This window comes from Watersipora subatra, chromosome 3 (genome assembly GCF_963576615.1).
Source record: "Watersipora subatra chromosome 3, tzWatSuba1.1, whole genome shotgun sequence".
In the NCBI taxonomy this organism is placed as follows: Eukaryota; Metazoa; Bryozoa; class Gymnolaemata; order Cheilostomatida; family Watersiporidae; genus Watersipora; species Watersipora subatra.
The window spans coordinates 53,459,963-53,474,026 of NC_088710.1; the positions used below are offsets into that span (position 1 = coordinate 53,459,963).

At 35.0% G+C, this 14,064-nt stretch overlaps 2 protein-coding genes across 2 annotated transcripts; one reads left to right on the forward strand and one right to left on the reverse strand.

The window, feature by feature from the left end:
• The first annotated feature begins 367 nt into the window (after positions 1-367).
• Positions 368-10,118, forward strand: LOC137390301 (lysine-rich nucleolar protein 1-like). The gene is made up of 6 exons (XM_068076635.1): positions 368-460; positions 2,500-2,574; positions 4,147-4,227; positions 7,804-7,884; positions 8,077-8,157; positions 9,450-10,118. The coding sequence occupies exons 5-6, from the start codon at positions 8,136-8,138 to the stop codon at positions 9,911-9,913; spliced, it is 486 nt and encodes a 161-aa protein (XP_067932736.1). The 5' UTR covers positions 368-460; positions 2,500-2,574; positions 4,147-4,227; positions 7,804-7,884; positions 8,077-8,135; the 3' UTR covers positions 9,914-10,118.
• A 174-nt stretch (positions 10,119-10,292) lies between these two features.
• LOC137390728 (uncharacterized) lies at positions 10,293-13,686 on the reverse strand. Its single transcript, XM_068077051.1, has 4 exons — positions 13,499-13,686; positions 12,914-13,032; positions 12,182-12,428; positions 10,293-12,051 (listed from the first exon to the last, which is right to left on the reverse strand). Exons 1-4 carry the CDS (start codon positions 13,684-13,686, stop codon positions 10,938-10,940), a joined length of 1,668 nt encoding a protein of 555 aa, XP_067933152.1. The 3' UTR covers positions 10,293-10,937.
• Between the last annotated feature and the right edge of the window lie 378 nt (positions 13,687-14,064).

Below are 14,064 nucleotides of genomic sequence, written 5' to 3' on the forward strand. Positions count from 1 at the left end.
ATAAGGGTTTTGAATGGAGAATTTTTAGGTAATCTAGTTCAAAAAACGAGCAATTTTAATATTATATTTTATACAGCATCCGGTCAATATTTTGCAAAGATTGTGAATATCTCTGTCAATTTTCGCGACTTGAAGCTGTTGATAAAACCTGGTATTTAGTCAACATTACGCAAAAATATTACTGAAACCTCAATTTGTTATGTTATCCGCTGCTAATAATGCAATAAGAATTTGTGCTGTCAGTTAACCTTTAACAGCGCAAAATAATAGAACTCTAATTTTTGGATCAGAACAGATATGCAATCGTACATTGAGATCTCATATCTAATTGATTTGTTGTAATAAATAAATAGCATTACCTAACTTGTTTTAGTTGAACATAATGATTGCAATCCAACATTGCCTAAAAAGAAGAAAAAGAAGAATAAAGATGATAAAGTAGGAGACTCCTGCACTTTGGGTAGGAAGTTTATCTGTACTTGTTGATCTCTAACAACAGGTTTTCTACAAGTGTGACACAATATGACACAAGACATGGCCATGAATTATAAACACCTTGTGCATGCTAGGTAAAAGTTATATATGCTAAGTATCCATACAGTGATAGCGTAGGGACACCTGGGTGAGTCAGTGCCGAAGGGCTATGCTGGGCCGACAAGCAGATCATATTTTTATTGGGTGCTATAGTGGAGCGATGGTTGTGTGACACCTATGTTCGTACACAAGTGTGACACTGTTACTAGCTACGACCGTTTCCATGGCACAAAGATGGCGCATCACATGTGTGTTTCACTTTCAAGCAGCAATCATGAATTGTGACAGAATGGGAGCCACACAGATGTTTCCACGATTGCATTGCAGCGCCGTACGGAGGTGTGTTGCTAGGCTATCAGCTGTATGGACACTTATATTAGAAGCATTTATGGTTTATTCACAGATGAAATTGTGTACAACATGGAGGAGTACGTCATCAGCAACTAAATGCCAGTATTTCCTGGTAAGAAGTTGTAGTGAACCTTAAAGGCCAATGTTAAGATTGCTCATAGTAAATTTCTCAGTCGATGTTTGTTCTCTGCTCATGACGGTTATCCTGTGGTATTTGACTGTGTGACTTTTTGATAGCCCTGGCAGCATATACACACGATGAGCACATTTTACATACTTAGGTACACAAAACTGGAAACCTGATTAGATATTTATTTTGCCAGCTATGTTAATTCTTGGTAGTAAAACAAATTCACCTGTAGACTCCTGATTGGCTGGAGAGATTCAGATGATCATTGAGCAATTTTCTGATTGTAAGTAACAAAATAGTATGTTGTCTCTTGCTAAAACACTGCCCATAGCTACAGTAGATTCTGGCAGTTCGATCAGTTTGGCAGCTCAGATTAGATTAGATCAGGTGCTCAAATTAAGGGTGTAGATACTGAACCATCTGGTACACTACTAATATTTGCAAAATTCTTATAAGCTCACTATTATTTCCTATAATATTATAAAAATCACACTGCGAAACCCATCTATATATGGAAACTCCAGCGTTTTTGCAAAATGCATTTTTCAACCTTTATAAAAACCTTGGAATTACACAGAGAAAGCAGTTTTTTCAAACTATGATTTTTATAATGTGGTAGGAAATCATATAGGTCTCACAGGGTGCTTGCAAATGAGGACAGTATTGAAATGGGTAACTTATTAGGATGGCAGCAAGGAAGTAAGGTCTCACGCCTACTTTCTATCAAGCCAAAACCTTGCACTGGTAACCACCAAGAGAAAAACAAGAAGTAGTTGTGTAAATGAGAATATGTGTTGTTTTCCCACTTATGGTACCGCAGATGGATTACAGTTGCGATTACTTGTTGAAAAGTCGCAGCCAGCAATCAACACAGGTAAATGGAAGGTGTCTTCTCCTAGCGTATCCAAAGCCAGGCTGGCAAAGATTTAGTCATCAGAGTGCTTGACCAGCTTTTTAAGCAGATTCATGGAGAGAACAATAACTGCATGCTAAAAAAAATTCTCAAATTTTGAAGGGAAAAAATTGAAAATCAGATGAATGAGATAAAACCATTAATTCTAAATTATGATTGGCTTCTTTACACAAATAGACAAATTGTTGATCTGTATTAAAGTTTAGTAAAGATTATTCGCGGATTGAAGCCAAACGTGACATATTTGTAATTATTCGAGCGCTTACTATTGTGGAAATTTAATCTCGACAGATATATTCTTTAATCTGTTTGCTGTAGTAGCTAGTACCCTGGCAGTTCTATGCACTCTGAGATATTGTCAGGTGTAATAACTATACGTACAATCATACCAAAATGCAGCAAGGCAATCCATTGGTACAAGTGGTAGAGTGTCTGTCTACCAAGCGGAAAGTCACCAATTTGATTCTCATTGAAAACAAACTTTTTTCCTAACCTCTAATGATGGCTTCAGACGGAGGCACACGACTCCTATTATAGTAAAGATTAGATCATTCTTATGCTGTAATTGCAGATGCTGACTTGAGTCCAAAATCGTCTCGAAAGAAAAAAAGTAAAGAGCATGCCGCTAAAGATTGTGGTGTTTCTGGTAAGAAGCTTTTATGCAGCTTTTCAGTTTTTGCCTTTTTCTTTACCCAGTGCCTGTACTTGTTTTACATTATTACTGAAATACGTAAGACAGATACTGATACTTGACATACTGATGACAGCTTTCGAGCTCCTTTCGCGTGCCTCGATGCGCTTTGCTCAACAATGTTTTTGGATATAGGATGTATATATAGGTCAAAGGCTTATGTTATGTAAGTTCTAGTCCAGACGCTGCTTACCTGTTCTATACAGATTTATATATGATTTAATTTTTTCTGTTTCTGGGACAGGCTCTAAAAATTGTGAGATGTAATAATATGTATTTTATCTTATTAATTCTTATCCTTCTTATTGTTTGATGTGAGTGTATTTAATAACGTGTAATAATAAGTGTATTCTTTAATATTGAGTGCAACACTCGATATTTTTACTGTGCAGAAGTTGTATTTACGCTTGAAAAAATTTCGTTTGAAATTTCTGATTTCAATTTTTATTCTAGCCAATTTTTATTCAACCATTTTGATGGAGATTTTCAGGAGATCCTTTACTTAAAAATAATTAAGAATAATTGTATTTATTCTAAAAATATAAGGGAACATTTGAGCATTTATACATTAAATTAATTGATCAAGTCAATTGTTCATGTATGTGCTAAGAGACAAAGCTCTTCATTTTAACATCTTTTATATCATATTTCATGTTTTGATAAAGAAAAGTAATTTGGTACTCATTTGACTATATTGAAACAGGCTGCAAGTGTAACATGACGGTGCTTTGGTTTGGCTGTGATGATCTAATCAGGTCTTCTACTGACCTATTAAGACTATCCTATGCTATTATTATTACTAGTACGCTGGCAGCTCAAGATCCTATGTAATATCTACGTGCATAATTATTCCACAATGCAGCAAAGTAGTCGAGCAGCGCAGATGGTAGTGTGCTTGGCTGGGAATCTGAATATATGAGTTTGATTCCCGTGTGGTGCAATCTTCTTTCCTATTGATCTTAACGTGGCTTTGGACAGACGGACAGGGCTTTTATTATAGTAAAAATTGATATACTTAGTCGAGTCTCTTTAGAATATTTGCTACCAGTAAGGTCTGCTTAAATGGCTTTGACAAGACAAACTTACTAGAGCTACATTTCTTCTAAGAATAGGCAAACTACAAACACAAGCTCTATGTTAGGATGTGTTGATGCCACATAAGGTAGTTATGCATAGATAGCATTGCATATAGGCAGCCCTTGGTTACTGTCATTTGTACCAGCATGAGAGACTAACCATCAGGCTTACTACATTATAACTACCGGTATGTTACTCCAATAAACACTGATGTTTGGTAGTTCTGAAATCACTTAGTACCTTTGGTTCCGTGATTGTTCAGAGTTGTTTGCCCTTGCTGATTTTAGTTCCCAGATCACAACAAGGCTCTTACTTGATAACATACAATAATGCGATCATTCTGGTTTCATAACAAATGTGGTCCAAAACATTAAGACGTCATATCTAATTGGTTCGTTGTCGTGAATTGAGAATATGATGAACTACCTATAATATCTTGTTATGTTTCAGATAACGATGTTGAGTGTCCTATTATACATAGAAAGAAAAAGAAGAATAAAGAGAACGTAGACAAAGAACTGGTAGATTCTGGTTAGATTTTAATTGTTCCTCTGTAATTCTTCTTGTATCCAATCATTCTTTCATGCATTATGATGTATCAGATTTTAATAACATTTGCTGGTTTAGTAACGACGCGATATCTTAAAGATGTGGTTGCGTCAAATTTGAGTTGATTTTAAAAGAAAGTATTTTTCTTTGTCTCTCAGTTGATATATTATTTGTTGTGTTAGGCAATCTCATTGTCAAGATATTTGAAGATTAAAATCGACAAAATTTGATTGCGGTAAAAATGCTCAGGCCAAAAAAGCATGTTCAGACTTGCCCAAAATGATGTAACGCGTGATACAACCTGTCTCTATCTCTTGTATTCACATCGGCTATTGCGATAAAAGTCTAGTCCTATGCGGCTCTATCGGCATATATTTTATCTTGTATTTGCTCGTGTTGGCTAGAATAAAATTTTAAATCCAGCTACAGATACATTATTACCAATGTCTCAAATGTCTCAAACAAGGAAAATTACAAGCTTGTCATATTAGCTTCTTCTAAATGCTCTGTAAACATCTCAGTACCGACTACCAATTCTACCGGTCTACGGTAATTCTGTCAAGCAAACTATGTAGAACAAGGTCTTTATATCGGCACAGTACCGTCGTTACCTACACTAATGATGTACAGCCCCCCCCCCAAAGCCCCGCTCACATTATCCCCACCGCCTATCCTAGGAGGGGGCTGTATATCATTGCTCACACCGAAAACTAGTTTCTTACTAAGTAAAATAAGCAAACCGCGTCTTTGAAAAGAATATGTTGCGAAACCAGCTACATCCCTAAAAGTCATGTACATTGTATAGTCGACTGTCAACTTTATCGAGTCATTATTGGTATCAATGTGTAGAAAAAATTCACTGGTCACAGTTGATTAGTCGATTCAAGTACTGAACAAATGGTCGGACTATGCCAAAGTGCCTGTCCATACAGTTCTGATTGCACTTCATAAATTCATCTATCAGACAAGATTTCAGCACAGGTGTCAACGGGGCTATGATGTATTTAATGTTCTGCAAATCATGTTTTGCATTATCTTCAACAATATTATTTTATTACATAATTTTTACAAGCAAAAGATTTTCATCTCATCATAAAGCTTTTATTAAAAATATCTGTCCAAGTCGAGGCCACTCACATAGTTACAGCTCATACAATAGGACAAATTCGTCTACTGCAGCAAACTCAAACAAAACATATCATGGTTTATGCAGCACACATTCAAGTCTCTCTTTCCCATTTATGGCAGTTTCCACACTGACAAAGCTGCTTCTGCGGGTGAGACCACATAAACATCCTGTAATCAGTAAAACAAATGCAATAAATATATGTCATTCATAGATATGTCATTCTAACGCGTATGTACTGAAAGCTTTCAAATTTGGAGTTAGATAGGTTGCGAGTGTAATTTTAAAAACGAATAAATGTTTAACAAAAGCATAAGTATGCCAAGCCAACGATTCAAAGCTTTGGTTCTGGAAATTAAAGATGTGCATTGATCAATCGATTTTCTTCACTTTCTACAAGTGAGAAGTGAACATCTAATGTCAAATCATAAATCTAATATACTAGCTAAAACTGCGAAAGAAAATTTAAAGCAAATATAGCTAGGTGAAATGATAAAAAATTATAAAATGATTGGTGAAAGCAAAAAGTTATAATTCTATTAATTAGTACATGTATTAATGAGTACTAAAATTATTACCTTGAGAATAATATTCATGAATCTAAGCCATTGTATTGCCAGATGCTATGGATTAAAAAGAAGCCATCAAGAACTCACCGTACATACGTATCTCGCACACGCGCACAGGAAATTACATTATGACCTCAAACAGGGAAACATAATCTGAATGTAAACTCAACAGTATATCTATAAGAGACTCAAAGTAAAAGATAAATTTACCTCCATTCTCCTAACTTCCCCTGTAGCACATTAACCACCTGATGCTTAGAAAACTCGGAGTCACCTCCGCAGTAACTTTATAGTAATTTTTACAATTCTGTTTTTTGTCAATAAAACGTGTCGATCGAGTAATTCATTAAAGTAACGGTGTTAATTAATTTAGTAAATATCGATGTCCATGCGATTTAATAATAGAGTAAAATCCCTAAATTTGAGATCACAGACAACGCGTCTTACAAGTGATAACATTTATTACGACCTATATAAAAATTTCGTGCTGATGATTGGCTAATGAAGCGATCTTATATTTATCGCATGTGGACTCTTTTCAGATGTATCACTGGTTACGTCACGAATGAAGCACCCGCTGGAATCTGAGCTTTTTAAAAGATGGCCTCATTCAAACGCATTTATCTCTGGACAGGGTTAGTCTACAAAGATGAAAATGACATCAAATTGTAGCTGATGTTTTAGCCTTTTTATTGGTTTTAATTTCATTAAATCGATCTTTTTGACGCAACCACATCTTTAAGTTCCTGTTTACCATAGATCCTTTTTTTTAAATAACAAGTTTCTCCACTGTTTACCTTGACCACTCTTAATTGTAAACCTCGTGATAGAGTTAGCATGTGGTTACAGAAGTTGCTGTAGAACAAGTGGAGATAATGACTTAAGATAATGGGTGTTAGTGAGGAATACTTGCTTGCTTTCTCTTATGGCAATATTTGGTCCAATATGTGATAGTTTTAATACACGGAGCAGCTTTTGGAATTAATGAACTTTGTAGGAGTTTGACTGTAAATAGAAACTTGGTTCAGGTTTGTTTGATATAAACTCTGAATCCATTGAAAAACAGATAAAAAGAAATTAGAACACTTTCACAAATAATGTTTTAGGGTTATGCTACCCTGATATTTACAGTTCTGATCAGCATCTAAGTGCCCTTAGTGATAATAAGCTAACTGTGTTATTAAATATTCACTGTCTAAACTACTTAGAGTGCATCTCTTATCTGCTTGACCATCCATTATATTCCTACTTCCCCACAGAAACTACTAGTAATAACCAACAACTAACCGATTAGTAGCATATTTGCTGTTTAAAATATTCAAATCGTATCTCCATTGTGCCTGATCATCCATAACATTCCTAATTCCTCAGAAAATGTGCAACACTTTATAGCAGACACAAACGCCTTGCCATTTTACATTATAGAACAGAGTTATGCAAAAAGTACTTTTTCTTTTTTTCAATAATTTTAATTTATCAATTTTTATAATTTTTTTATCGTTACATTTGCTTTGAATGACATTGACTGGTGATAATAAAGTTCATATTTATCTATTGATGGAAAGTAGTACGTATACTATCTACCTATTTATTAAATGCTTGAAGTTATTTTCACAAAGTCATGATATTTATATCGTGCATTTCAATATTCTGTATTTTAGCTTCGAAAAATGGGGTTTGAGGTCTTGCATCAAATCAGACTTTTTACTCTTGGATGCACAATATATTGGGCAATTATATAAATATATTATGTTTATATTAATTTATTTATTATATAATATATATTATATTAATCCGCTGCAACAACTAGCTGAATTGTTGCAGCGGATTAATAATACAATAGAATCACTTGTGGTGTTGCAGCCAGAGAAGATGACTGTCATTCAGCCTCCCTTAAAAAGAAGAAGAAAACTAAAGATGATGTTGAGGATTTTAGCACTCCTGGTAGGAACTTAGTAACTATCCTTTCTTTCATCTCTTCTGTTAAATACCTGCCTTAGTTAACAGCGCATTGTTACAATTCAAACATCTTATTCCCCGCCTTTGAACAGACATGTAATAATACATAGAGATGTTATCTCTAATTAATCTTCAATGTTCAATTAATAACATGACTAAATAAAGTTACTGGTGCAGAAGACGGCTGTAGTCCATCATCATCTAAAAAGAGAAAGAAGAAGAGTAAAGAGAAAGTGATGGAGGAACTGAACCTTTCTGGTAGGAAATAACGCATTACGATTCTCTTTTAGTTCTTTTGTACGTTGTGAGTTATTAGATTCTCTACAAATTCGCAGTCATTAATATTATAATACTTTAATATTATAATACTTTTATATTATAATACTTTAATATTATAATACTATTATATTATAATACTTTTATATTATAATACTTTTATATTATAATACTTTAATATTATAATACTATTATATTATCATACTTTTATATTATAATACTTTTATATATAATACTTTTATATTATAATACTTTAATATTATAATACTTTTATATTATAATACTTTTATATATAATACTTTTATATTATAATACTTTAATATTATAATACTTTTATATATAATGCTTTTATATTATAATACTTTAATATTATAATACTTTTATATTATAATATCATATATAATATGTTTCTGACTTGAACCTCTTGCTAACTACCATCAATACTTGATCTCTATGCTGGGTATAACAGTGTCCACTCTTTCTCAAAAAATGTGTATTAGATCTCTTGTCAAGTCAGATTTTTCATATTATACAAGCTTTAATATAGACGAGCGGTAAGCCCGGCGTTGCTTGGGATATTGTCACATTTTCAATCAAATGGCCTGTAGGTGGGTGTTTAAGCGGCTGGTTCTCAGAAACCAGATAAAGTTCTCAGAAACCAGATAAAGTTCTCAGAAACCAGATAAAGTTCTCAGAAACCAGATAAAGTTTTAAAACCAAATATTTTTGGTGATGTGGCAGAAGGAACAGAGTATATTTGTATGAAGTTTGAATGAAATCGGCCAAAGAAGTGAAACTACATAGCGTTCCGCAGACTAACAGACAAACACACAAAGAAAACGTGCTATTAATATAGATATCTGTATTTGATGAAGTCGCTGAACTGTGAAACAGACAAGAATTGTTATATTTATCCAGAAGATCAAACAGTGCAGTTGAACTCATAGACATTTGCATGAATAGCTCATTGGTTTTCAAGATTCTCAGTTATTCTCAATAATCAATAAAATGGCTGCAGGGGTTTGTATTAGTTGATAACATGCTCAATCCCAAAAGTTTACTTTTACAGTAAATTTAGCCAGTTGATGATATGGAAAATTCTAAAATCTCTATTAGCACTTGAGAATAAAACATAGCATTATGAGAAGACAGACAATAACACAGACAATAACATTGTATTGTACTGCGTGATATTTTTTAAATTTTGCAGGAGTGTGCCACGATCTCAGTTGTTTGTATTGATATGGTTGGGAATTATTAAAATCTATTTTTAGAAAATGAGACAGAGTTGGTTCCACGAGATACTGCAGCCATGGATGATGCTGAAGCCAAAAAAAGAGAGAAAAAGAATAAAAGGCGCAATCGGAAATTGGCTACAGAATCAGAAAATGAGGCCAAATCCGTACAACCGGCAGCGGTTACTATGGGTCAGTGGAGTACTGCCGATTTGGGCAACTCGGACAGACAGAATAAGTTTTTTAAATTGATGGGTGGCTTTGGTGCCTCGCATAAAACTAACTTGTCAAACTCGAATGCGTCACCGAAACCTTTTGCTGCCAAGTTCAACGCAGCACTCGACAAAAAGAGGGAGTCTCAACTGCAGAACCGACTTGAGCAACAGTTCGACCAGGCAAGATTCACAAGTTTGAATGCCAAAGGTCTTGGACTTGGCTTTACTCAGCCGAAAAAGAACTCGATTGACATCTCAGCTGTTCGGTCTAAAAGGTTTGATGATTAGTTGGTGCTGATCATTTTATTCCTATTGTATTAATATTTACGGCATACCTGTGTTGCTCGCCTCTCAAACTGGTATTGTTTGTAATTTGGATTGAAATATTTCAAGTCATATACGTGTATAGGACTTGAAATAAGCGAATAGAAATGTATGTGGTGTGATCATATCTGTACAGATTGTTATTTTCTATTATTAAAAGGATGAAATGTTCAGAATTTATCCTACATAATTATTCAAAAACATAACTTTACAGCTGCTTGGTTTACATATTTGAAATCAAGACAAGTGTGGGTTAATTTAATATATAATTTATAGCTAGCTAATGACTAAATTCACTATGAGTAACAATGTTGTACATGAGAATTTAGTTTTCCAACAAAGAGATCCAGTTTATTTTACACACCACTAAATAATTGGTTTCTTGTCCATCGAATTAATGAATACAGGAAGTACATACGTCCTCACTGTGTCTACAGCTAAATGAATGGGTAAGAGTTGATAGCTATAATAGCATGAAAACACAGTTGTGGGCAAATATCTTGTATTGTGCATAATTTGTCTTTCAATTCTCCCTCCACATCGGCTCTGCTGTCTGTGACTTCATCACTCATTAGCTCAGGAAGGTTTCATTGTACTTCTAAATTTACAAATGCCATTTCTTCCTGAAACCACAACTGAAAATAAATATAGTTTGGAATCTGTAGGAGCAGACAACTTTTGATATTCGTGAGTGTAAAAAAATATTCTAATCACTTACATTTATTGTGCATCCAGCTGTACAATATAATATCAGTGTTTGGTTTGAGATGGCCATTTAGCAAGATCTGAAGAAATAGTCACGATGATATACAACTCTTTAGGTCATTAAAATCCTATGCTAAGGCATATCGTATTTACTCACGCTGATTAACGATGGCCTTACAGTACAATAAAATCACCATCGCAACAATTAGATGTATGGTAATAAGCGTATGAAGTACCGCCATGCATGCAATTAGCTCCATCCTGCCCTTAATGAGTTGATAATTTATAGTTTGTTTATCTTGAACAGCCACCTATGTCCATTTGTTGGCCTGCCATGGCGTTTTGGAATCTTCATCTTAGGATGAACCGCCTGTAAATAGACAGAGGAGTCCATGCTTTCGCTGTCAGACATTGTGTTTGATCTGCCCGAGGAACAAATTCTCGCTGCAAAATTCCAGCGAGAAATTTTTCGTTTTTTTCTTTTTCTTAAAGGTTTCAAGTTTATCTGTTGTCTCGGATTGGTTATTGTTGAGAGAGTGTCTAGAGGCGTGCTATGAGCAAGCGGAGCACCCATGCTCGAGCTCCTACTGTTTCTACTCTCCGTTTGGTTGTTGATAACAACATCAGGGTAGACTGTGTCTGTGCGGCCATTTTGGAGAAATACCGCAGCAGTGTTTTTACTTTGAATTTCATCTTTACCATTTTCAACATGAGGAGAAATGGTCTTGCTCGTATTGAAATCTCCATTTGAAGTATGCTGTCCATTATCTTTCCCTTTTGCACTAAAGATCTTAGCCTTAGTCCTCGAGTCACAATCCTTTGAAGAGAATTGCTCTGGAGAGTTGTCACAGGTGCCTGAAACAAGAGAATCCAACCTATCCAGAGCACTAGCTGTCGTGTTCACTGGATCTTCAGAGCTCCTTATAGGTAATGCAGTGAAATCTAGTTCACTCAAGGAATACTCTCTTGCTGGTAGGTCAGGCGCTGAAATACTGGAGCTTTCCTCACTAAATAGGATAGATGTTCTTTGTGCCGATGTTGTACCACCAGGCGCAAGTGGCTTTTCGCGATGTTCGACACCACAGAATTTTATCGAGTCAGACAGCTGTAAAGTGCCTTTTCGTTTGTTCAGTTTGCGTGCTAGTTCCTCTACAATCCAACATTCGATGTCTGGTGGCAAAACCCGTAGGATTCGTTCGATACTGATCTTTGCATCAGTAAAAACAACTGTCTTTGGTTCGGTGGTCTCCAAGAGCTTCGCAAAGTTAGGACACACATAAGCTAGCCTCTCTTGTAACTTTGCAGGTAAGGAAAATACTAATTTGAGGAGGTCATTGAATGCTGATGCTTGCCAGGCCTGAGTAGATGCTGACTCTCCAACCATGCGGCATACGTTTCTGTAACACAACAATACATTCTTTTACCTCATCAGCTAACAAAACCCCAATATTGACCTTAGCTTGCAGACACAGCATGCTCGATACTGGTTAGTAACAGTTCTAGTTCAAGTAACATTTTATTACTTACTGGCACAATAAATCCATCAGCTCTTTGTGCTCATCTATCGAGATTGATCCTGTTCTTAGCTCCCTCTTCAGATTGCCTACTTCCTGCTGAAGCTCTGCGTTATCCATAGTGAGTTCTGCTGTCTGTAATGACCAGTCTTTGATGGCAGCCTGCAACTTCTCATTCTCTTCTTTTAGCTTACTAACTCTCATCTGTGTCTTTTGTAACATCGCTAAACCTTCCTGGTAGGCCAGCTGCAATGTTGCTACTAAAATAATGAGAAGATCTTTGTGCAAAAGTCTGTTAGCACACAAGATTATGTAGTTATCTATTTGTATCATTGACATGATTGTCTAGCAAGTTGGCAGCTTTGGTCTTGCATAACTGACATGGGTGTAGGCGTTCAACCTAGAAGTTTCTAGATTATAGATTTTTATCTTTTCCAGGTTGATCCAAAATAAATTTTAACTTTTGGGATTCTAGCAGTTGCGCAATTTTCATTGCTATTTTTATCGCACTTTTTTTTATGTATTCATTGTAATTTTGCCTAAACAAACTTGGTTTATCTTAAATTTATTTCACCGGCCGATATCAACAAAATCAAATCAGGCTGTGTGGGCAAAAATAATAATAATGCATTTGCGCTCTGTGTCAAAGGTTTTTGGTTAATTCAAAAAGTTACTTATATTAAAATTTAAAGCATATGCTATTAAATATGTTTTAATAAAAGGAAGCATGTTTTTATTCACTTACGATCTTGAACAGAAACTCTCACAAATAGCCTGCCTTGATCCATGTCAGCATAAGGTACTATATCCCTGTTGTTAGGGCTGACATTAGCCAGCCTCTCTAAGCCGTAAGGTGTTGTTAGTCTAAAATCAATCCAACAGATTCTTCATAATTTTTTTATGCCTTATTATGGGGAACACAGGCTAGTCAAACACAGCATTTTTAGTGAAAGTGAATATTATACTCTGTATAATGTCTGTGAGATGAAACCTTTGAAGTTAAATTGTTTGCTTCACAGAGTGTTGATTATTATCATAATTATTTTGATTATAAGTAAATATGTAAAATTATGTATTCATAGTTTTCGTTCATACAATTAAATGAATAAATTAGAAGAGCATTTTTAGACAAGAAAATTAGCACAGATTTGTTGCGTAGTATTTTCTTTTAACTGTTAACTTCCTATTTAACCATTACAAAATTTATATCTAGGATGTGTCCTAGATTTGGTGCTACCGACCTAATTATACATTTAGGATTTGATTACAAGTACATATATTAAAAGTTCTGGAGAGGTAAATGACTATATAGCAATGTTAGAAGCCTTACCCCCAATTGAGAAAGTCCCAAATATAATGTCCTGATGGATTGGATATAGTTGGACTAGAGCTGTAGTCTTTAGGCCTCCTCTGGCTGCCAATTCGAATGTAGGAGAGCAACCCAGTTTTATCAATTTTTGCCTCATTCATAGACGACTTTGGGTTTTTGCGCGAGTCTGAAGGCGGTTGCTCAGCCATCGCACCAAATGTGATATTATTTCTGCTGCCTTTGCGCCCATTCAATATAGACAATGTAGACGGGTAGTGATAATTGCTAGCTAATGAAACAGCTGCTTACACGCATACAGAGGGCCAATAGATCATGCTATACTCATGACAGGTGAGCTGTGCAAAGGTGTTCATATTCTGCACCCAGAGTAAATTGAGGCAACAATTGATACCATCAGTATTTCATGTATTTTCTTTTCAGCTGTTGTTTGTATCATAAGCCTCCGCAATGTAAAACACCAATGTTACACACAAATAGAAATTATCAAAATATGTGAAAATAATCACTATCTTAAAAAATTGTTGTCACTGAATAGTATTTTTTCCAATCTAATTTGTGAAAATTTT